Source organism: Triturus cristatus, chromosome 4_1, assembly GCF_964204655.1.
Source record: "Triturus cristatus chromosome 4_1, aTriCri1.1, whole genome shotgun sequence".
In the NCBI taxonomy this organism is placed as follows: Eukaryota; Metazoa; Chordata; class Amphibia; order Caudata; family Salamandridae; genus Triturus; species Triturus cristatus.
The window spans coordinates 332014376-332038310 of record NC_140585.1 but is presented as its reverse complement, the minus strand read 5'-3'; the positions used below and the strand labels follow the sequence as shown (position 1 = coordinate 332038310).

At 43.3% G+C, this 23935-nt stretch overlaps 1 protein-coding gene across 1 annotated transcript in view; it reads left to right on the top strand.

The window, feature by feature from the left end:
- Positions 1 to 23935, top strand: part of NRIP2 (nuclear receptor interacting protein 2) — a 341008-nt gene that overhangs the window by 305740 nt on the left and 11333 nt on the right. Inside the window, exons 3-4 of the mRNA XM_085652303.1 lie at positions 3524 to 3606; positions 12686 to 12822. Coding sequence (XP_085508429.1) covers positions 3524 to 3606; positions 12686 to 12822 — 220 coding nt within the window. The remainder of the gene's footprint in view (positions 1 to 3523; positions 3607 to 12685; positions 12823 to 23935) is intronic.

Sequence of the window (23935 nt, the reverse complement as noted above, 5' to 3'; positions counted from 1 at the left end):
TCATGAAGCTTTCTGTATATAAACTAAATGGAATATCTGCAAGTGATAATTAAAGAAGCTTTGCACGTTTGTACAAGTGGAATTCAACACAGAATATGAATCTGTCAGCTGCTATTATTCTACTGAAGGTGTGATTGTAGACAAACATGTATCCTTACCACAGCTAAGTGTAGAATAGTAATTGTTGTCACACTAATAGTTGTTATATTAGTTACAATGCTCCTTTTAGTTGGCATGAATTTTGAACTAAAATTAGAAACACTTAGGTCTACACCTGCACCTGCACACACAATAGATGAGACAAAACTAAAGGCTTCCTTTATAGATTATTCAAAGGAAGAGTTTTTAACTAACTTTTATTCTCGATTAGTTCAAGAATATACATAGGCTTTAGAATCTAAGGATTGTTACGTTTGTACACATTTACCTTCTTGAGCTGTAGAGGCGGTGACATACCACTATATCCCATTTTCATATGCAATTTCATGGGGTATTTTGCTCAGTTTATTTTACAGACAGGAACGTTTTGAATTTTATATTTCCAATTATGACATGATTCTTTCTAAAGTTCCCCTTCAGAAAATAATTAACCCTCATCCACAAGCAAAGGATATGGAAATTGCACGGTATTTTCTTCTATCACCCACGGTCATAGATACTGTTAAGGCATGCAAAAAGAACCACACCTGTCTAATGAGACCATTAGAAAAGACATTCATATTAACATTAAAGGAAAGAAGAGCCCGATTGCTCTGTAGCAAAAATGAAGAAGATGAATAGAAAAAGAAAGTGGTTTATCCAAAATTGAAATTAGATAGATGACAAAAAGGTAAATTATGTTCTTACAAACAAAGAAATCAGGTTAGAAAAAGACATACTGGCATAAGTAATTAGGAACACCCTTTTGAAGTTTTCGGGGGCTCATCCAAATATTAACAGGAGAAGAAGCAGTTATTCTTGGATTTTATTTTGTTGTGTGGACAAGATGTTTATTTTCAGTTGGGAGGGTGTTTGCTATTTAGCGTTGCTATTTCCTAAGATGTATCATGTAAATAGCATAGGCACTTTAACAATGACACCCCCCCCCCCCATAGACACTCATGTAGTACAAATGACACAATTAGTGGGAGATATCTTTGGAGCAATAATACCTCCTGTAGGCGTAGTCTCAAATGAAGAGAAAATTAGAATGCTATCAACAGTAGTAGTTAAATTAGCTACTGGTACATCTGGTATCTTACTAGCAGTTAACACACCGTTAGTGCCTATCAGATCAATGGTTTGCAGGATCGATTAGCTTTAGATATCTTGTTGGTCTAGAAAGGCAGAGTATCCAAAATGCTGAAGGCTCAATATTACTGCTCGAAAATAACTGATGAGAGTAGAATGATAGAAGAATTTGCAAAAAACATTTCTAATTTGAAACCTTAAATAGAACCTTTAGAAACCACCAGTGTATTAGGGAGCTTAGGAAAAGAAGTTTCTACCCTTGGTAATTGGTTTGCAACAGTGGGTGGAGGACTTTTTACATCATCTTAAGACCTATACTAATCATTGGCATTTGTTTGATAACCTTATTCACTTTATATAATGGTTTTAGAAGGTATTTTACTAAAAGAAGAATAAATTAAGAAAGACAATTTAGAGGAGAGTTAGAAATAGAAAAAAAGAATAGAGAGTATAAGAGGTTGAAGGAAATTGAAACCCTCAGAAATAACAAGCTTGGCCCAAGTGAAAATGAGAGTGCACTCCAAAGATTCATTTGTGAAGAAATTGTGAAATTTTGTCAACAATCAGAGGGGAGAAACTGAAGCCACTAATTTCAATTGCTATTCAAAATACATATCAATTAAGAGCGCATGCTTACGTTTAAATAAAACATATGCTAATTGCAAAATTTGTAATAGGCAACAATATCTAATTGTTATAGTCCTGCACGTATTAAAGTGCTGAATTTAGTTAGCCCAGCTGTCGATGCCATGCTAAATGGAAACATTATGCATTATCACGAAAAAGCCTGTTTATCACATTAAATAGTTGTTTGTGCAAGATGTTCTTATCTCTTTACTGCTGATGTTGCAACTTCAGAAGCCTACTGGTAGTTAGTGAATAGACACTTGTTTTGTATTAGACAACTGATAGTAAGGTTCTCACCGGAAGGAGATGAAACAACAGGAAGAATGATTCATGGGAAGAAGTGTTTGGACCACAAGAAAATAACGTAACTTTTCAAGGACACATTTCTGACAGTTTATTATGCTCTGTTGAGAGGATGGTGAGTGAACTTGTTCCCAGGAGGTTGCTGATATTGTATTGGTCGATGAAGAAGACGAAAGGAAATAATATTGTAACATAGAATTTGTGTGATTATATTAGTGTATGTTTCTGGGGTAGGGTAGATCCCTTTCCCCGACATTCTGACTACATACTCATCTCTGATATTCTTGACTTCTATACATGAGAACTTATTTAGCCTAATTCTAGATGTCTGCTGATTAATGACTGTGAATAATTTCTAGTCTGATTTGCAAAGCTTTTTGCTTGTGCATTGATCTCTCTCTTCAGAACTCTTCATTGGGTTTCCGAAGTGACACTTTTTCTCTCACTATACCAATTTTGTTAGAATAGGGAGTTTCCTTTATAAAACACCCTTGTTGTATTATCACTATTCTGACTGTTAGTTTAACCAATATCTTGTTCTATTTCATAATCAAATATTGATTGATGGATTATATTAACTTTAATGCTAAAATCTAAAGATTAATGCTTAATGAATAAGTAGATGAAAAACTAAAAGATTTGAAAATAAAACCCTTTAACTCAGACTAACTTTCTTTATTGACTGAAATCTAAAGTCTTTAAAAATGTATTGACTATTTAGATAATTGTTCCACATTTCTCTTCATCAATCGCATTTTTTTGCCTTTTCTGTTGCATAATTTAGTCAACCCTACCACAGAATGTGAGAATCTGTGCTGCACAATTCCAGTGACCCTGATTATAGTTGCTATTGAATAGCTCCTGCCATGTATATAAAAGGAAGCCATTTCGAGAGGAAAAAATCTGCAACTACACAGGGCATGTGAATTAGGTAGCACAGTCACAAAGGCTTGCCAGTATTGAAGGCCAAACTGCCCATGTCTAAATAATGCCCATTTGCAAGCTTCAGCACCTCAAAACCTAAGGAATGAACTGAAACTGTGTAAGACAAAAAGAGTGCTGTGGTCGGGTGAGGCATGCCTCTGAATAGGAAAGCCAAGAGAACCAGTTCTGGCGGCTGGTTACTTTTTATTCTAGGTGGGTGTCACTTTCAAATACTTTACTGGAAGCTTTGAGTGTGAAATACTTGTGTCTATGATTTAGCAAATTGCTGGAAAATCATCTCATTTAATTTCCCTGCCTTAATATGTAATTCGCACTGAGCACGTATACCCATCGCTCTACAGAAAACAGGAGGCTGTTGATAAAGACGAGCATTTAGTTGCTTAATTCTCTTAATATCTCTTTTTTATTTCCTCTCCAGTGCCACGGTCAGGAAGTGAGAGCCATGATTAACACGGGCTGCCAGCAAAACCTCATCTCGCGGAGCTGTGTGACCTGTCTGGGGTAAGTGATGAGGGCGCAGGGAATGTTGTGACTTTGATTAATATATATATATATATATACATATAGATTGAGGAAGGCAGTCGCCGAAACGCGTCTTGTGTGTGTCCTGTGCCAATAAACTTGGTCAGAAAGTCCCCGTGAGTGCTGTTCTTTGTGTACAACGGAGCTGTGATATATATATTGTCGATGTATAGCGTGCACGCCAGAAACTGATATTTTTGTACGAGTAAAGGTTGTCATATGACATACATTGAAATCAAAAATGGACTACAGAACGGAATAATAGTGTCTGCCATATTGGAACGGTATCATCATAGGTTTGCGATACAGTCCTCCAATGGACTCATTGTCACAACACCTATAGAAAACCTTGAATTTCAAATTACGTTCAGTGGTTTCAACAAAATAGTTATATATTTCTGCCGTGTATCGGCCTACCACATTCAATACATTTCTTTTTCTCCCTTCTTATCTCAGCACATTACACCTCTATACATTTGGTATTGCCAATCATTTTAACGTAATAGTTAACAATTCTGCCGTGTATCGGCATACCGCACTACCTTTGTCCCTTGTATGTCACGTTTACACAATTGCTTGGCTCCAACAGATCCATATACAGTTCATTCATGATTCACTAATTTGTTCTTCTGCTATATGATGGCTTTCATAAAAAGAGTTGTACAATTATTAATCTTATATTTCAAACAAAATCCATATTCAGTCGCCTAAATGTATTGCAAGTTCCTCCCCACTGTTCATCCCTTTGGGAGATTTTGTCTGCAGGTCAATAATATACCTAGATTCTAACCTCCGGAGTTTAGTAATCCTGTCACCTCTTCTGGCATTCACTGGTAGATGATCTATGCCAAAGTATTGTAATATATCCCTATTGCTCTGATGTTTCTCAGCAAAGTGTCTCGCAACAGGGTATGTTGTTTCTTTTTTAGCTAGGAACGCATATGTTCCAAGATCCGAATTTTGGTGGGGTGAATAGTGCTTCCTATATATCTCAGTCCACACGGACATACCAGGCAATACACTGAATAGGCAGTGTTGCACGTAAGAAACTTGTTTATTGTTTTGCGTTGATTTAAACCTGATATTACACGTGTTAGTGTTTTCTTGCTATTACTACACGCTTTGCATTTTCCGCATGGAAAAAATCCCCTAATTTCTTTAAGGGTACCCTTATTACTTGGCTTTTTCTCCAGGTACCTATGCACTAAACAGTCTCTTATAAATCTTGCCCCTTTAAAAGTTATTTGTGGGACTGATGGTACGTCTGGGCCCAATAACCCCATCCATCTTAAGGATGTGCCACTATTTTCCTAAAATTTTCCCGAGTTGATTTGCATCTTCTGAAAATGTCGTGATCATCCTAAACTTAGCTGTTTCTTCATCTTTGCTCTCTCTGTCTTCATCTCTTAATAACGATTGCCTCGGGATATTTTCCACTTTTCTAAGTGTTGTGTCTAATAGTTTTCTATCGTAGCCCCGCATTCGGAATCCGTCAAACTTCTTTTTACTGCCATTCTGAAGTCACTATCCCTGGTGCTATTGCTTTTCAACCTTAAAACTTCACCATAGGGAATGCTTTTAATTAACTTGGGTGGGTGACTACTATCCGTTTCTGGCGTGCGCACTATATATCGACAAAGGCACAAGCCGAAACGCGTCTGTTTGTTGCTCTAATAAACGGATTGCAACTGCCCCCGTGAGTGCGTTTTTTAGGTCTCTGCTAGCGAAGGCTGCGCTTGCGCAGTCTCGCTCGCGAGATTTAATGACTTTGAGAAGAGGGGCTTGCACCCGCCCTCTTCTCTCCTGTTCTCCATTGGCTGGCCTCTTAAATGCTGGCCAGCCACTGGAGAAGAGGTCAGTCACTCCGATTATGCCCCGTCCTTTTCGGATTCGGGGGCGTGTTTTTTTACAAGAAGTCTAATTATCTCCTCCAGCCAATGGCAAGAGGAGAGTAAAGGAAAACACGCCCCCGAATTCGAAACCGCCACTGCGTTTCTCCGAGGCATTTCTGCTTCGCCTCGGAGAAAGGCAGTGGTGTGCTCGTCCTCTCTGCCACACGTCGGACCCTGCGTGCAACCCTGCTCACCTCTGGTGCGGTTCTAATTTATCTGCTGCACAAGTATGCGGTGGGATTGCTCCGTCCCTGCCTCCCCCTCCTCTGCCCATCCGGAAGAGAATTCTGGTAGCAGCACGTTGCCCCCTGTGCAGCTCCTGCGCCGTGCCCGCCCACGGCTGTTTTGCCGCCGTATTGCCGAAACTGATCACTGCGTCCCCAAGAAGCAGCAGCTGCCGGTGACCACACTTGCCCCCCTGGCTTGTGGTACTCTTGTATAGTATGCTCTCTTTCTCCCCTGAGTCTGCAGTACTCTGGTATGCTGGGATCACTCTCCCCGTGCCTCACTCCCACAAGCTTCTGGGCCCGGCGCTTGCTGCCCTCCCCTCCCCGTGCCCTCGCCGCCCCTCCCCGGGGAGCCCTCTTGCTGCAGCGCGTCTTAGCTCGGTGTGAAATTGCCCTTATTGCGGGCACTGGTTTCCCGGTCATCCTCGCTGTTCCCTTAACTGCCGCGTCCAAGGGGAGGGGCCCGACCGAGGGCAATGATGGCTCTGCGAGGTGGGTGGGATTCGTGGAGGAGCCCCGGGTTGGGGCCCGGCTCACTCGCTCTCACTCATTCTCTGCCTTCACTCGCCCTTCGTTCTCACCCATTTTCCCTTCTCTCCCCCACATTCTTTCGCTTTCGTTCTCAGTCATAGTCACCCCTTACAATCTCATTCAGCATTTAATCCCGTTCGCTCTCCCTTCGCTCTCGCTTACTGCTCTTTCCTGTCTCTCACTCAGTTCCTTCACTCTGGCTCTCTTCATTCGCTTCGGTCCTCGCTCTCACATACTCTAACTCCCCCCCCTTACGCAATCATTCCCTCTCCTTCTCCCTCCCTTGAAGCATGTCATTATTATCTCTCCCCGTAGCACTCTTTCCTCTCTCTCTCTCTCGCTCACACACACACAGTCTCTGTATTCAATATTCTTTTTTCGACACACGCGGACTTTCAACTCCATCACACACGTCGCCACTCCGTCTTCTTCTGTCCCTTCAGCCAGACTGTTTTACCCTCAGGCTCCCCGCCCTCTTTGCTCACCTCCATCTACGTAGCCATTTCTCGTGGTTGGGGGTTTTCTCATGGTTTGGGGGTTCTGGACTGATCGAGTCAGTTACAATGTGACACCCCTGCATTACTGAGGCTGCCGGGAGACCCCACCCGCAGCCACCGTGGACAGCAGAAGCCCTCTTCCATTCAGGGCTCAGTTTTAAGCACACACACCTGCAGCCGATGCATGTGAATGGACCGGCGCCATTGTTAGAGCCCTGGAAGCCATAAAGTGCAAGGAGGCGCTATACCCCACCCCACCATGGATCAGCTGTGAAGCTGCAAATGACTATGGCAAACACAAACAGGGGCTCATTCCAAACCACTTCAAGCACCTCCGCCCCCGCCTGTGTCTACCTACACCCATGTCAGACGTGTGTTACAGGGCATCAAAGATATTTCTGCCCAGCTCTTATCCCTGTTGCTTGAGCCAATCTCTGCCTGCTCACAGCTGCAGGCTCCCCCGTAGTGGATTGCCCCGTCCCTGCCTCCCCCTCCTCTGCCCCGGAAGAGAATTCTGGTAGCAGCACGTTGCCCCATGTGCAGCTCCTGCGCCGCGCTCGCCCACGGCTGTTCTGCCACCGTATTGCCGAAACTGATCAATGCGTCCCCAAGAAGCAGCAGCTGCCGGTGACCACACTTAGCTCCTGGATTTCCCCATATCTCGGCGTGTACTGGTGAGTTGCCTCCTTTATTTTATATTAAAATTACGTGGGAGCCTACCCCTTTTACTGCCGAATCAACAGAATCACCGCCGCGGCCCACAGGAAGCCAGGCATCCTTGCCCGGGACATGTGCGGAGCCTGCGGTGTAGCAGGAAGTGTCTGCTCAAATGGGGCTCCCATGCGTCACTCCTTACTTCTCTCGTTCTGTCCGTTACCCCTTTCTTCTCTCATTTCTTTCTTCACCCCTTCCATCACTCCGTTCTTCTCTCGTTCTTTCCTTCTATCCTTCAATTTCTCATTCCTTCCTTTATCCCTTCCTTTACTCCTTCCTTCTCTCATTCCTTCTCTTATCTTCTTTCATTCCTTGTTTAACAGCCTAATGAATACGATTGACAGTTATTTCTCACCCAAAGAGTCCTTCGTTTATGTCTAATATTAATGGGGACATCCTGAGCAGAAGAAACAAGCATTTACAATGCAACAGTCTCGGCATTGTTAAAGTTAGAGCTATTGGCATTGCTCATGACAATGCCGTTTCTTTAAATGTTTTAAAAACAAAAACATAAACAAAAATAATGTCATGAGCAATGCCAATAGCTCTAACTTTACCAATGCCGAGACCATTGCTTTGTAAATGCTTGTTTCTCAAGGAGAGAAGAGAAAAAGGAGGGTATATATATATATTGTATATTGGGTTTCCCTGTTTTTTCCTCTTATCTGTCCCTCCCGTCCCCCACCCCGCTCCTTCCCATCCTTGGTAACTCCCTCATTCTATCACAGTTGAAAGATGCAATATCCGACTGTTGATTTCACAGTTGAGCAGACTGCCAGGCTGTAACAGAATGAAAGAATAAAATTCCTTTCTCGGTTCCTTCTGTGTAGAAAGAGTTAATTGAACATAATGTCTTGAAACTGCCTTTACTCGATTATCTGGAATGCTGAACCTTTCAAGGCGCAGTATAAATGTGCGCCATTTTGAATGAGAATACTGACTTTTATTGCACACAGTCTCGGATGGGTCATCTTGTTTCATCGTTTCTGTTAAACAGCCATCCAGCCAATCGTCCTGCGCTGATAATATGACGTATTAGGAGGGCTAGGAGCACAGAATGTCTCACTGCTTATGTCTGTTATTCTGCTGAGACACATTCTCCTTTCTGATGATGTGCGGATCCTGTGCAACAATGGTGAGATGAGGAGCATTACGTCAGAGAGTAGTCTTCACAAGGTTTGTAGCAACCTTGGTTGTATGAAGGGAGAATCTACCTCTTGCTGGGGGGTGAGGTGGGCGGGGCGCCCATTCTTGTCTTGCCCTACATTCACTGCTGAGTTTCACTGAAAAGAAAATTGAAAAGAAAAAGCTAAATAAAGTAAATATGAGCCCCCTAATGCTGAGGTCTTCAAACAGTTGTGCTCTGAGCCCACCTCCCCAAAAGGTTTTGTAATAGGGCCCTTGGCAAAACTTGGAAAGACTTAGGGGAGTGGGAGGGGCCAGACTGAGCGCAGGGGGTGGAGTTTATGAGATCATTTCAGGGGTATTTTTTCAGCAGCTCATAATCTGCACTACATTTGAGACTTATAAAAGAGGAAATACTTCAAAAATAAACTGAAATAGAGAAAATATATTCCTGGTTTGAAGACCTCTGTTCTAATGTAAACGTTCAATTGGCACTACTGAGCTGTCACTACCATCAGTGCTCTACCACCCCTCCTTATTGTAGTGGCTAGATAAAGTACAAAGCACCATATTTGGATTCTCCAATGCAACTGCAGTACATACTGTTGCGCTCACTACTTTATTTACTGTTGGTGCTTGTCCCAGCCAAGGAAGCCACAAAGCCACCCGCTCCCTGCCTACAACAGATCCCCAGCCGCCCCTCAGTTCTTTTGCATATGATGAATTGTGTTGGGGGCGAGAGTGTTGAGGAGAGCAGAAGTCCCCCTCCACCAAAATAAAGAGCACCCATGGGGTGAGCTTGATGTCGTTGACTACACCCACAACCCCTTGTGGACCCAAGCAGCACTTCCCCAGTTGTGGTGGCGACCCCCTGACTGCTAGTATTATAAATATTCACAACAGTTGTAAAAAGGTTGCAGGTGCCTCCACTACCGTATCCAATAATGCCATTCAGGTATTTAGTGTAATGCAGCTCCATTGCATTTTATTGATTTATTTCACAGAATTATATAGTGCATGATCCCCAATGGTGTAAATGCGCTTTACACAGTAACTTAAACTGTGATACAAGGTCTTACACAAAGCTAGTGAAGGTGAACTAGACATGGAGGGGGAGCAAATAGATATAAGAAGAGTGTTGGGTTGGGAATATCCCAAGGGATTAACATACAGGATGAGGAAGTGGGAGCAAGGGGGGGGCAGAGAGCATGAGGGAGGAGAAACTGGGACTAGGAAGCAAAAAGAGAACAATGGAGGTAGAGAGGATGCAGGTAAGGTTACAGGGTAGTAGGTAGAGCGGTATTAGTTAGGAGGAGCAAAGAGGTTTAGAGGGTAAAACCTGTGTGCATCTTTCGATTCAGCTTTCTGCTAGCCTGAGGCGGGTAGATCTAAGCGGGGTTCCTCCAGGTCACACATCTCTCCCTCTACCATGGATATTGCACAGGAGCATCAGAATGTATGTCTCCCTTGACTACAGAAATGTTAGAGCTGAAATGAAAGAAAATTAGGGGTTCAAGATGGGGCAATGGGAGGTAACTCTACCTATTTTTAAACAGTGACAGCCAATGGCTTGAATGATGTGCAGCAGCAGTTGTCTCAGTTGTCTCAACTGTGTAGAAGGTGGATCTGGAACAAAGCATTTGTGAACACCAGACATTAATAACACTCTTCTATATGTCAAAGAGGACCTTAATAAAAACATAGAGTTTTTGTTTGTAGAATAATGACTGCACCCATCTATAGTCCATTGATTTCCCTTCACCCTTCAGCAGTGCTTAATTTGCAAAACGATACGTGCCAGGGCCCTTGTCAGGAGGTCACTGCAGCTTGCACCACCCATTGCCCCTCTCAGCGCTGCCAATGGCAGCACCAACACAATTACTAATCATCACACTCCTACAGGCGTGACAATTCAACCTGTTCCGGGCCCCCAAAGCTAAAAGAATGGCTTGGGTAGAAGTCAATAGTAATTTTTAATGTATCTTGAATTAATAAACAACTGATATTGTGCTCATCTTTAAACTAGACATACAGCGCCACCCTGTGGCAGACTGTTACAAGCCCTGGTGTTGAGAAATAAGTGCTGGTGCTGAGAGCCAGAAACGACCAGTTCAAATTAGGCACTGCCCTTCAGGATTAATGAGGCCTTCAGGTTGACCTCTACTGTATTCTACTGTGGTCTTTTTTTTTAGACTTTTAGGGCACTTTTGGCCAGGGACCTTCTTATCCTTGTTTCTACCACTCAGTGTGACTAGGTTATTTTGAACAGTGTTTTCTATTTATCGACTGCTGTGTGATCCAATTGCTCTTCCTAACAGTACTGGATGGCCACTGATCTACAGAGCTGCATTCAGGCCTGGTATCCAAATTACAGCACACCTACATTGCTTAAAATAGTGCTCTGGTCTAGTAGTACAAGGTTTGGCTTTCCGCTCACGGGTGCCTGAACTTATTTAAGAGCACCAATGTTAAAGTCCAGATTGTTGTAGCCCCACACAATCCCTCTAAGCATACTTGTCAGTGTGGTGTCCATACTTTCTGGGTTACTAACAGTCCCGTGAAGAGGTCAGTGATGCAGTTGTAATACAAACCCAACTTTGTTGTTCCGAATAGCACACACTGGTACTGCACTCAGAAAGTACACTATATATGATTAAAAGTGTTTATTTTAACAGGCTCATCCTGTTGCTTAGTACAAGAATAATAACCATAGAGAATATAATTAGAACAGTGCTAATGCATGGCACTAACAATGAGACTAAACAATAATTAACGTTTCTAATGCGGTTAAAATGTTTCTGGTGTACTAACACCCTAAATACAACTTCTGTGTACTACACTATGAGAGCATAGATTAGCTAAGCTGCTTCTAGAGTTTCTTGGGATTCAGTGCACTGCATGCCTGCTCACAACAGAGAAGATGTGTTTATCAGACTTGGAGAGGCAAAACGTGAATTGTGACATTCCAATAAAAGTACTTAGAAACATAGTACCTTTCTTCTAAGTAAGCCTGTTTAGGCTGCAGGTGGGTACCGCCTTCTGATCAAGGGTGTCGCATTTCAAATCACTCTAGTTGCATTGTCTTGAACCGGAACAACGTTCCCACTTTGCACTCCTCAATGTATATAATAGTGTAATTACGTCAATCAATTATTACTCATACGGTCATCAGTACTTTGAAATGAAAATCTTCATTTATTTATTTGGAGTATTCATATTTGTGTTAAATCGTCACGCATTGATGATAAGTTATCCATGCATTTATAAGGAATCCCAATGCATTTCGGGACAAACCCTTCATCAGGGGAAAGTGTCTATTTGGTCAGAAGTGTATTCATCCGTAATACGGGCTTTGGGAGGACCCGTATTATGGACAAATACACTTTTCTCATCTCTGTATTGGCTCTCAGCATAGGAATGGATGCTGTGGCAGTACTGCAGCCTGGCAGGAGCACTTGCGATAATCAGGGGCAAAGACCTCTCTGACTCAGTGGTCAATTCATACAGTGTTTATAGGTTTGACCATTGACTTTAACCCTACATTAGGGACTTTCCACTTTGTTTACTTTCAGACCTTGAAATGTGGATGGAAGGGAACTAATACCAGACTTGCGTTGCCTTAGGTGTTAGCAAAGTCATTGTTTGGATGATATGACACTTTCATGAGTTCCTCAAAAGATAAAGACATGCAGCATATGGGCCAAAGGCAGACATGCCAACTTAATGTGCCCAAAATCAAGTGTGACTTTGGGATCTTTAAGACAATACCAAGCTGAGATTTTGATGTAGGAATTATTCAATCCTGGAGGTGAATCTTGGATGCCTTTCTGTAGTACCTAGGACTGAGATCACCTACTCATGGAATAGTACATCCCACTAAGGTTTTCAAGGTAACCACGATGAAAAGGATTGAGGAAAGCATGCATATAATCGTTTGTGGCAAATATTATTTGCATATTTGTTAGCCCTTCAGAAATCTCTATTGGATTTTGGTATTTGAAAGCATTTGACTGTAGTCGTAGCAGTCACTGTATCGTTAAATAGCCTAATGACATGCAGCCTCAACTTTTAGGTTGGACGAGACGCCAACCGACGGAAGCAAGGAGCCAGCCTTAAGTTTCCCGAACAGTTCATGTGTTGTGGGCCAAATGGAGCGACTGAGGATCCAGCTGGGTCAGGAGGAAGTGGAGTGCACAGCACTCGTGGTGGGTGAGTACAAACATGGTGGCTGTCACAATACTGTGATCATAATCTTAACAAAATTTTCTTTTTTTAACTCCAAAATTACTTTTGTATTGGAGATACATCAGATACAACTGGCAGAGCCCAGGTTCAAAGATAACTGCTCCAGCTGTAGGCTGTGCAGGTGAGAGCGGTGGGGCCTAGGGGGTGGAGGGTGGGTGAGTGCGACAGACGAGGAAGAGGGAAAAGTAATTTTTTATTTAATTTTCCCTCGTCACCGTCCATCACCCCCCACCCCTCCGGGCCCCAACGCTCTTAACTGCACGGACCACGGCTGAACTGCTCTTGGAACAATCCCACTATCCTTGAACATAATGCGTCCCTTTGTAATGCACACACAGAATGGACATACTTAGTCCAAGACCCAACAAGAAATATGTTTATTTTTCCAAATTTGAAAATGATACTTACCTGATCTGTTTTTGTAACTGTTTTGCTTCCAAAGTTGTGTTTTTTAATTATGATTGTGTTCCCATATAACTTGTACATGAACCTGTACTTAGGTCAGGCTGGAAGGAGAGTTCGCCTCTTAAACAGTCTAATGGTATGATCTGAAAATGAGACTCTAACACTTGACAAGAAGCAATGAACATCAACATTTCACTGGCAGAAGGTACTCAGGTGCTACCCTCACTTTTTAGGTCTGATTTGGACAACACTTCTATCAATCTGGCCTATTGCTAACAATATACAAAGAGTGAGCATTGGAACAATCCATTTCAACCACTGGCATTCTTCAACTAGCATCTTTCAGACATTGGCTGGATACTTTTTCACTCACGTCTTCCCTCATTGGAGTATCCACCTCTCACCTAAGGCTTTTGGCTGTTTGAGTGTGCCCTTCCACCTCCACTTGAGTGCTTGTACTGAACTGCACGAGTGAATACTTACAACTATAACCCACTCTGTTGAGTGCCTCCTGTGTGCCTTCATTTTATATTCTAATGATGCATGCATTAGCATATTCAACTCAGACCTATTGGCTTCGCCAATGTTTATTGGTTATGCACACGCATGTGTTCACTGATCTCCTTTTAAAAACGAGTGCAGTGTTTATAGTCCGAGTAGAGTTTACAATTAAAACTGTTTAGGTTTTCATTTGTTTTCAACCCATTTGGTTCAAATTTGATATTTGTCCTGCTAAATAAATCATACTAATTACATAAATCCAAAATCGGTGCTGAGGAAGGCATTCATTCCAAGTAGGATTCTTACGCAGGCTATAGACATTGCACTGAACCTAATGTGACTTCTTTTAGCAGTGTCACTAGTAGCCTGGAGAGATTTCAGAGTGCGATTTTGTGTCTGGGAAAATATTTCACAAAAAGTAGTGTTTATAAGTCATGCTGGGTGAGATATAAATATTTAGATTTAGTGACTGGAAGGAGTTCCACTTTCCCTGCATGTGGTTGCGTTTCTGGCCTGCATCATGCTATCAGTAATACAATTGTTGTTAAAACGTTACTCTGAGCCACCATCGGCTGTTCAAGCACAGGCAGCTGCGTAGCCATAGGCTGATGTTTTACCCAATCTAAGATGGCTACGCGAGGATGAAACCTATGCGAGCGGAGCATTTAGATAACCACAGAATTGTAGACCTGCCACCCCACACGGTGCCACCGTGTGTCACACGATTCTGGCTCCCTTCACACAGTCACTCGGCGAGGAATTAAAATGATACAGTAGTTGGAAAGATGAGCTGGAAATCACTGCACAAAGTGCTTTCCAGCTTATCTTCGGAGGCTGTAAACAGCCAATGTCCATTAAGGGCATCGGCGACAGCCTCAGCGACCCTTTTTTGTGGGGCTGGGGGAGAGTATAGAAGGGGATTGAGGTGGGCAGAGTGCCTCTTAGGTAGCTCTCGGTATGAGGCTCTTCCCCCTTCGGTGCCCTGCCCTCTCCATATGATAACATTTATTTGCAGGTTGGCCAATCTGAACTTATGTTTCTTAGAAGCTCCGCTGAGTACACATCTACGAATCCTGCCACTGGCTACCTCAAGGGCCTGTGGTTAGTTACATGAAGGAGAGAGGATGTGGCATAACATCCAGAGCTGCCAACTTTGAAACTGGGGAACCAGGTTGGAGTTTCGGCACCGGCTCAACATCCTGTGATTCTGAGCAAAACACTTAATGTCCCCGTGCCGAAAAAATATGAATCTGACCTTGTGTCACATACCTGGTGCGCACGTGAAGTGCTCCAATACATTTGGGTCGAGTTTGAACTATATAAAACTGCAATGAAAGAAAAAATAAGGTAGGTCTACATTTCACAGGATGTCTAAGGTGCCTACACTTGTATGAATTTTACTTGGGCAGCTCAGAGTGTGCAGTTCGTTTCTTAAAAGCTAGGGGAGGCCCATCTACAGACCCTGATTGGGTAACATAGAAGGCTGCGCCTGTGAGGCATCAAACACACTTTCACAGGACGCAATGTGTATACGAATGTACAAATCCTATTTAGGCTGCATCGAACTCTTCTTTGTAGGGCAAGACATACTTTTCTGTCAAAAGGAGCATTTCTAACAATGCACTTTTAGTCTTGTATCATCGCTTCAACCATGTCACATCTACCAATACAAACCACTCTCAAATCTAAAATGCATTCCAAACATTTAAGTTGGTTCTGTACATCCACACACTTCCATGTATTCATCAGCTCACCCACCTCTCCCTTCAAGTAAATCACCCTACATTTTTATCTGTTTGTGAATTCACCGACCTGTTTGTGAACCAACTAATCTACCTACTAGGTCCAGTCACCCCTTCACCAACAGATTGCTCTTGCCCTCCGAAAGTGACATGCTAGGACTAATGCTAATTTTAGAGGATCAGAGCATGGTTACTCTGACTTTCATCCTTCCAGTTCACAGGTATCATTGTGATTGGGAAGCATAAGGGCTACTGTCATAGCAACTGCACTCCAACCACACATTTTCACCCGCTGGTTACAACTAGGGAGGTATAGTTAGGTCATAATTTCCATAGGAAATGCCTCTTTTGTTTTGCTAAGAATTTGGCGCTGTTTGACAAATCTTCACAAAACTTTCTGTCTGTGCATGTTAAGTTTTGAGGTGATCCATTAAGTGGGGGGAGAGAAAACAGGAGGGTCCCAAAACGCAAAATGCTTATACATTTTGCATAGCCTTTTTAGAACAGCACTACCACAAAACTGCTGTTATGTTAAGGAACTTCTAAAGCGCACGTAATGCAGACGGTTCATGGCGCTAGAGTCTAAGGAGAACTACCGCTTAAGTAATTTAGACATATGCCTTGCGGAACAGCCAGGTCTTAAGATGCCTTCTGAACGGAACGTAGGAGGTGAAAGATCTGATGTACAGTGGGAGAGAATTCCACAATTGAGGGGCCAAGACCGCAAATCTTAGTCCCCCCCAGTTTCTTGCGTTTAAAGGGTGGGAAGACCAGAAGATTCATGCTGTACCCGAGAGGAAACAAACACCGGGCAGTTGCCATGGAGCGCTTTAAAAGTGATGCAACCCAGCTTAAATGTGCTGCGTTTGGCTACCGGGAGCCAGTGTAATCCTTTCATTAACTGAGTAACATAGTGCCATTTAGGCTGATGGAAGATTAGTCTGGCCGCCTGATTTTGCACTAGTTGTAGTCGTTTTGATTGATATGCCAGAATACCAAAGTAGAGTGAGTTGGCATAGTCAATATGAGAGATGACTAAAGCCAAAAATACTTGGTTCAGGGCTTCAGCAGTAAAAAATCTACTAATCTTCCTGATCCTTCGAACCTGAAAGAAACAGGAGGAGACCACTGTCCCAATCTGGGCTTTCATGGATAAGTCACTATCAATAGTGATGCCCAGGCTTTCGGTTGACCTCGAAGTGAGGGTGATTTCCCAATTCGGTTGGCCAAAAGTTAGAATTCCAGGGCTTTAATGGCCCGCCGACTAGTATCAGCTCAGTTTTATCCAGGTTCAGTTTCAGATGGTTGCTGTTCATCCATTCGCTTATGTGTCGCATGGTAGATTGGAAGTTGGAAACAGAAGCTGCCGACTGATCAATATTAAAGATCAATTGGAGATCATCGGCATAGTTGAAGGTGCAAACCTTCCTTTCGCCAAGGGAGCAAATGAGGGGAAGTAAGTACAGGTTAAAAAGGAGCAGAGAGAAGGAAGAGCCCTACAGCACCCCACAGGTCAGTTTAACCTTGGGGTAAGAAAGATGTGAGGTGTACAGCTTGAGAACGGTCGGCCAGAAAGGATAAGAGCCACTTAAGAGCCAAGCCCTGAATCCCGGCGTAGCTGACACGGTCGGCCAGAAGTTCATGGTCGACCGTGTCAAGCGCTGCACAAAGATCGAGTAGTATAAGGGCTTGAGTGGTGCCCTTGTTGGCCCCTCTCCTGAGTTCTGCTAGGACAGTCGAAATAAAAACCAAAGGAAATGATGGACGGAGTGTTGAACATTGCAAGCACTCACCCCCAGTCAACTGATCTGGGTTTAATCCATCACCGTTCTTTAGCCCACTCTGCCACCCCAGTTCAGACATGGCCATATGCAAATCAGTCTGACCCTGTGCCTCATGGGAACAGTCCAGCCCGAACTGCCAAGCCATGTCTTCCCTGGACCGGAAACAAGCTTCCTAGGACCGGTTTCTGGCATTTCAGCCGTCTTCAGCCAGGCTTGCTTGAATCCAGTGGCAAAGTGAGCAAGGGACTCACGTCTGAGCATACCCTGCCAACTTATGGCGAACAAAGCAAAAACCAAAGGAAATGATGGACAGTGTTGAACATTGCAAGCACTCACCCCCAGTCAAAATGACAGCCTATGTGGAATGAGCAGGACGGAGGATCAAGATAGTGGGAATGTTCTATAAAGGTGCTGAAACAACTTGCCACATGGGCTTCCAGGACCTTGGCTAGAAAGGGGAGCAGGGAAATGGGGCGGTAGTTCGTAAGGGCTAGAGGGTCTGCCCCAGTTTTCCTCAAGAAAACAATTTCCACTTCTTTAATACATTAGGAACAGTGCCCTGAATCAGGGAGTTGTTGAGAAGCACAAGAGGGGGATCTGCACATGCGAGGAAGGCTTTTCTTAAGATGTACGGAGGACAGCAATCTGTAGGACAGCTAAATCCGACCTTCCTTAGAAGGTTGGAGAAGGTTTCCCTAGTGATGGTAGGAACTTGCTCCAGTGAGTGAGGGTTCCTGAGCGTAGGGAATGGAACTTTAGGAGGGACATTAGCAGGTATGCTAGACTTGATGATAATGATTTTTTTAATAAAATATGTATTGAGTGAGTCACATAGAGCTTGAGTGGGAGCAGGTTTTGCTGTGACTATATCTGGCATGGATAGTTCGGCAACAATAGCAAAGATTTCCTTCGATTTGTTAGTGGCGCTCAATAGCTTGTTGGGGAAATAGGCGGCCTTGGTTTGCAAAATGGCATTTTTATATTGTTTAAGATGAGTTAAAATCTATATTTTTTATCTGAGGAGTAATTTAGTCTCCAGTAGCATTCTGCTTGGAGTAGGGCAAGCTTCTTACGTTTTTGGTCTTCGGAGAACCAACGTTGGGCATCGTGGGGTCTGACTATATTGACTTTCATGATGGGAGCAAATCTGTCACAGGCAGATTCAAGCCAAGATTTAATGCTTTCTACATGCTTGTTAATCTGATGCTGTTCAGGTGGGGCCGTAGTAGCAAGCAGACTGCAGAAGTGTCCAATATTGAAGCGTCTCCAATTCCTTCCCATGTGGCTCGCTTTCGTGTGGGGCTTGGCTAAGAACATGTTGGTGAGGGAGACTTTTATAAAAGAGTGGTCAGACCGGGTGCATGGGGAGATCCTTAGATTAGAAATTGTCAAGTTGGATGTCCAGACTTGGTCAAGAGTATGACCTTTGATGTGAGTGGGAACTGTCACATACTGGGCACAGTTCAGCCCAGTAAGTAAATCAGTCGGTTTGACAGAGCTACTGTCGCATAAGGTATCATTGGCCCAATAGTTGAAGTCCCCAATAATCAGGAATTTGGCGTAGTTAATGACTAGGTGAGAGATTTTTTCACCCAGTTGTTGGGGGAATGATGGCTTGTGGTAGGGCGGGCTGTAGTTTAGTATGCAGATCGAGGGGGTGCGTAGGGAATCTCAAGTTTTAAAGTTAGGCAGTCGACTGATGGCATGTTCAGTGCTACGAGAGAAGTGAACTCTAACTACTGATGAACTATGGCTGTGACCCCTCCCCCTACTTTTCTAGGGGCCCTGCTGAATGGAATGAACACAACTTTGGCATGAAGCTAGATATTGGTCTATTTGTGATCTGGTGTAAATCTGTTCAGTAGTTTTTGAGATATTAAGGTCCAAACATATTTCACCCTCCCCTTAATTTAAAAAATAAGCCCTGGAGGATGGAGTCCCCAGGGCCCTTAGTTGCTCAGGGAGGAGGAGCTGTCCCTTCGTCCTAATTGGAAAAAAAGGCCTTAGAAATGGGGTCCCTAGTGGTTCGGGAAAAGAGGGCTGCGCGATCCACTCTGCTTTTAAAAAAAATATGATCCCACGGAATGGGGTCCCAGAGCCTGCAAAGGATTGGAAAGAGGGTCTGCATGCCCCACTCCCCTCATAAAAAAGAATATATGGGGGTCCACACCCAAAGTACATTTTAAAAGAAGTGACTAATAAATGAATGGCAGGAGCTGCTCATTAAGGGGCTCATTAGGATGGCGGGCGGATTTGATCCGCCCGCCGCCGTAGCGGTGTTTGGGTCCGACCGCCATACGTGCGGCGGTCCCGCCCATTCAGTTATGATGGGACCAGCACCGCTGCGGTCGGACTCCGCACCCTTAACATTGCGGTGGAAGCTGCTGTCAGCAGCACCGACGCAATGTTAAAAACAGCTGTTGTGCATTTCACTGCACTACGTGGCAGGCACTACATTGTGCCTGCCACTTGGTGCAGTGAAATGCCCCAGTGCACTCACACCTCCCCCCAACACAAGGGGGGCCCGCAATGGGCCCCGGAAGACATTCTCCGCCAGCCTTTCAAATCCGGTTCAACCGCCACGGAAAGGCTGGCTTCCGCCGGCATCATAATTGTGCCGGCGAAGCCTGCATGGCTCAGCCGCCATTGTGAGCATCGCTGGGCAATCGTGACGATTGCTACCAGCGGAAAAGCGGCGGACAGACATTCCCTCCGCCATGGTACCCGGCTGCCATCCTAATTGGGCGGTGGGTAAATCATGTGCGATTGCGCCATCCTAATAGACCCCTAAATGTGCACTACCCCTTTGAAGGAGTGCCCCATAATACCTTGCCTGGGCTCTTTTTTTTATATTTTATGAGCTTGGTGTTGCATCTAGAAAACAGAGGGACAACACAAAGCTTTGTTTTTAATGTTGGTGGGGTCTGCAAAGAGTCCAGCAGCCCCACAGTAGCATAAAAAAAAAACAAGTCTCCTGGGCCATTACATCTATGACCCCAGTAGAACTGACTATATTTTTAAAAGTACTCTTAGCTAGAGTTCTATGCTCTTTACCTGAAGTGCAAGGTCCTTTTGTGATTGTATTTATGATTGTATTTTCAGGGCCAAATTTTTTTTAAAGGCTCAGGCAAGGTTTTGTTAAAAGAAAAAAAAAGAAAACAATATGTCTCTGTCTAAATATTTTAATATTTTTCACCAATAAAATGTAATAATAAAGACCATGTAAAAAGAAAGTTTCATACATGTTTTTATTAAAACTTTATTAATCTTTTTAATAATAATCAATCTCAATAAACATTGTATTGTGTAAATTATTGAAATGTACATTTGATTACAAATATTGGTGATTTTTGGAGAAAGATGATAGCTCTGCTTTATATATATTGATATGCTCACCCCTTGATAAAGCCAACAGGCTCATCTTTTACATTTTAGTGTTGACTCTTTGACAAAGTCAGCAAGTCTGCCTGAGTGCAGCGAGGTTCTTTGAGACCTGGGCATGCCTGAAGGCCGTGCGTGGCATAGGTTTGGCTGCTCTCAGGCGAGGCCCTGCGACCAACTCATATCGTAATAAAATATTACTTTACGATAAAAAATTTAAAAAACTAGAAATTCACTGAAAAAAACAAAGGTTAAAGTGACTTGATAGGTGAAAATCTGAGTGACAACGTAATGTTTTAGACAAAATAAAACACTGAAATCCACCAGCTATAGTTATCTCTAGTAACTATAGCTCGTTCCCTACAGTAACTATAACTCACACCCTCACTATGCACAGCTATGTACCCCAGATTTTACATCCCTCATGACAAGTTCTTTCACACAATTGATAAAATCACTGCAACATTTGAAATAACATCATTGATGAGAAGACAGTACATGGCAGGGGCCACATGCTGCCTGGTTTCTGTAGGCTGAAGAGTTTCCATCAAGACTCCATATACATCACCCACCATCCATAGCATGCAAACGGAATCTCTTTCCTCCAGCGGAAGTTACAGACCCCTGGTCCCAAAGTCAGCTTCAGATCAAAGGATTAGTCCTGGCTAGACATCCTGAAATTCTTCAGATTCCAGCTTGGATAGTTGACTTTCTGTAAAAGAAAAATGTGGAACCCACTTATGGTCCACATTAGAAATAGTCGTATTCATCCGGAGTTTTACAAAACACTTCAAAGCCTCTAGTTCCCAAACAATGTAGTTGATACCGCTGATACAAACTCTGGAGAACCATTCTCAAAGACTACCACAAGGACATTGAAAGCCTTACTGATATGTACCGAGATGCCGGTTTTCACCCCTTATTTTTACACTATAATTGCTCATCTCTGGCCCTTACAAAGAGCACCTATACACACAAAGGTGAACCTCCTGCACACATCAGTCATCTTCCACAGCACTCCCTAGCCTCTGCAGACTTCAGCTTCCTCCTACATGCACTTACCTCACTACAATCAAAGCACATGTCGGCCTTACACAAAGCACACGCACATAGGTGTAGCTCCTCATTCCTGCACACGTTCAATAATCTCCGGTAACACTCCTTACCCTCAGCAGGAGATTACCACTTCCTCCTAGCTGAGCTTGTCTCACTAAATCAAAGGACCGGCCTAGTCCTCACGCATGATTGATATATATATCTTGTATCTACACGTGTGCAATCATGCCTGTGCTGCTCCATTCTTTCCTATGAATCCTCTCAGCACCACTTCCTTTATATTCACCGGCGACAATATTTGCCATCTGTAGCTTGAGAAAGGTTTGTACAACTTACAGGAATGTAACATTAAAGTAGCATTGTGCAACCAATTTATGTCCTATTGTATGGACTCAGCTAGATAGTTAAAATCATTTAAGGAAAGAAAGGAAAAGAATTGAAGAAATGGGATCCATTTCACAGTAAGATTTTTTTTTACAATTATAAAAATATGAGGTGGCTATATGTAAACAACATAGGTTAATTAATTGGTGTAATGCCATTTAAAAAAACGTTTTTTTTATACTTTGTCCTCAAAAACGATGCTGGTGATAATTATAATGTCTGTATAAGCTTCCACTTGACAACCAAATGTTTGCTAGAAGTTATTATTGGATAAGAGAATGACTTCAAATACATGTTGTAGCACCTTCACATTCACTCTATTTGCATTAAAGAAGAAGTTGCATCCAAAATGCTTTGTTTTAATGCCCTTCAGTTTAAAATCCCAGAATCGTCACTTCATTTTCTTTTTTCTAGTATAACTTCTGTCAGTTTTTCCAACTTTAGCAGACGAAGAGGTATGCTTGGCAGATGCCATCATGCATCCTCTGTGCAAATTATCTGACACATTTCAAGTGAAAACAAGCATTGGCAGAGTCAGTAGGTCTGGTGTTGGCTTCTAGCCTTTTGGTTTTGTCAGTGTTTGGTTTGTGTTCTCATGGTTTTTGCAAAACTTAATTTTTGGGAAAGCTACCATTCCCTCGTCATTGTAAAACAAACATAGGCTAAGAGTAAAAATATTTTTGGGTCTCAAAAAGCACATATCACTATAGTAGTCTGTGGACCTGAAGGGAACGACTTTGTGTTTGGATATGCTTCTTGCAAAAGGGGAGAATGCCTTCACTCACAGCGAAGTTAGACAGTGGCTGAAGTGGACTCTATACTGTAGTGGATGAAAGAAAAAAACCAAATATATATTATATACATATATATGTTTATATGCATATATACACATATTACCTGCTGGCGGTCGCCAGTAGGTAGGTATAGTTAGGACCTAGTTTCCAAGAGAAAAGAGCTTTTTGACTTGCCTATATCTTTGGCATTGTTTGACGAATCTTCACAATATTTTCCGAAAAAGTGCCCAGGTGATTCTTGTTGCGCATGGAAAGGTTTGAGGTGATCCATCAAGCAGGGGCCGAGAAAAAGAGCAGGTCAAAAAACATGAATTTCCCATTTTAATTCCCATAGGAACTTTAGACACAGCTACAGCCCGAACTGCTGAACGGAATTATACCAAATTTGGCAGAAAGGTAGATGTTGGTCCAGAGAAGTGCCTTTTTGTGATGTTGTCTAAATCTGTGGTGTAGTTGCAGAGTTATTAAAAATAAATGTTTAATTCTATGTATTGGATCCAAGACCCCTCTCAATCTCGTGCTGAGATCTGATTGGCTGTCAACACTTCAAACCAGGAAATGTTGGCAGCCATCTTGGGACTCGACTTAACCGTGTCCCACAAAAAAAGGTAAAAACAAAAGAGAAGGGGGCAGGATAAGAATACCCTGACCCCCTCGGCCTCTTGGGGGCCAAAAAGCATTTTTTTGCTTTATATTCTGCAGGAACTGCTTTGGATCCTCGGCTCCAAGACCCTTGGTGGGCCAGGTACCGAAGGCATTTGCAAAATAAAGGAGGGGTGCACCCCCCTCCTGGGGCCTATAGATGCCCCGGGGACCACCACCTCCCCTGGGCTTTTGCACTATTATGGGGGGCCACTCGAACTCCCCCTGGGGCGCCGGGGACCGCCACCTCCCTGGGGCCATATTAAAAATATTAATCGGGGGGCCTCATGGACCTCCATGCCCCTGGGGGCCATATTCAATTTGCAAAGGGAGCCTCAGTTACCCCCCCCCTGCGGACCCTGGGGGACCACAACCTCCCCAGGGCCAA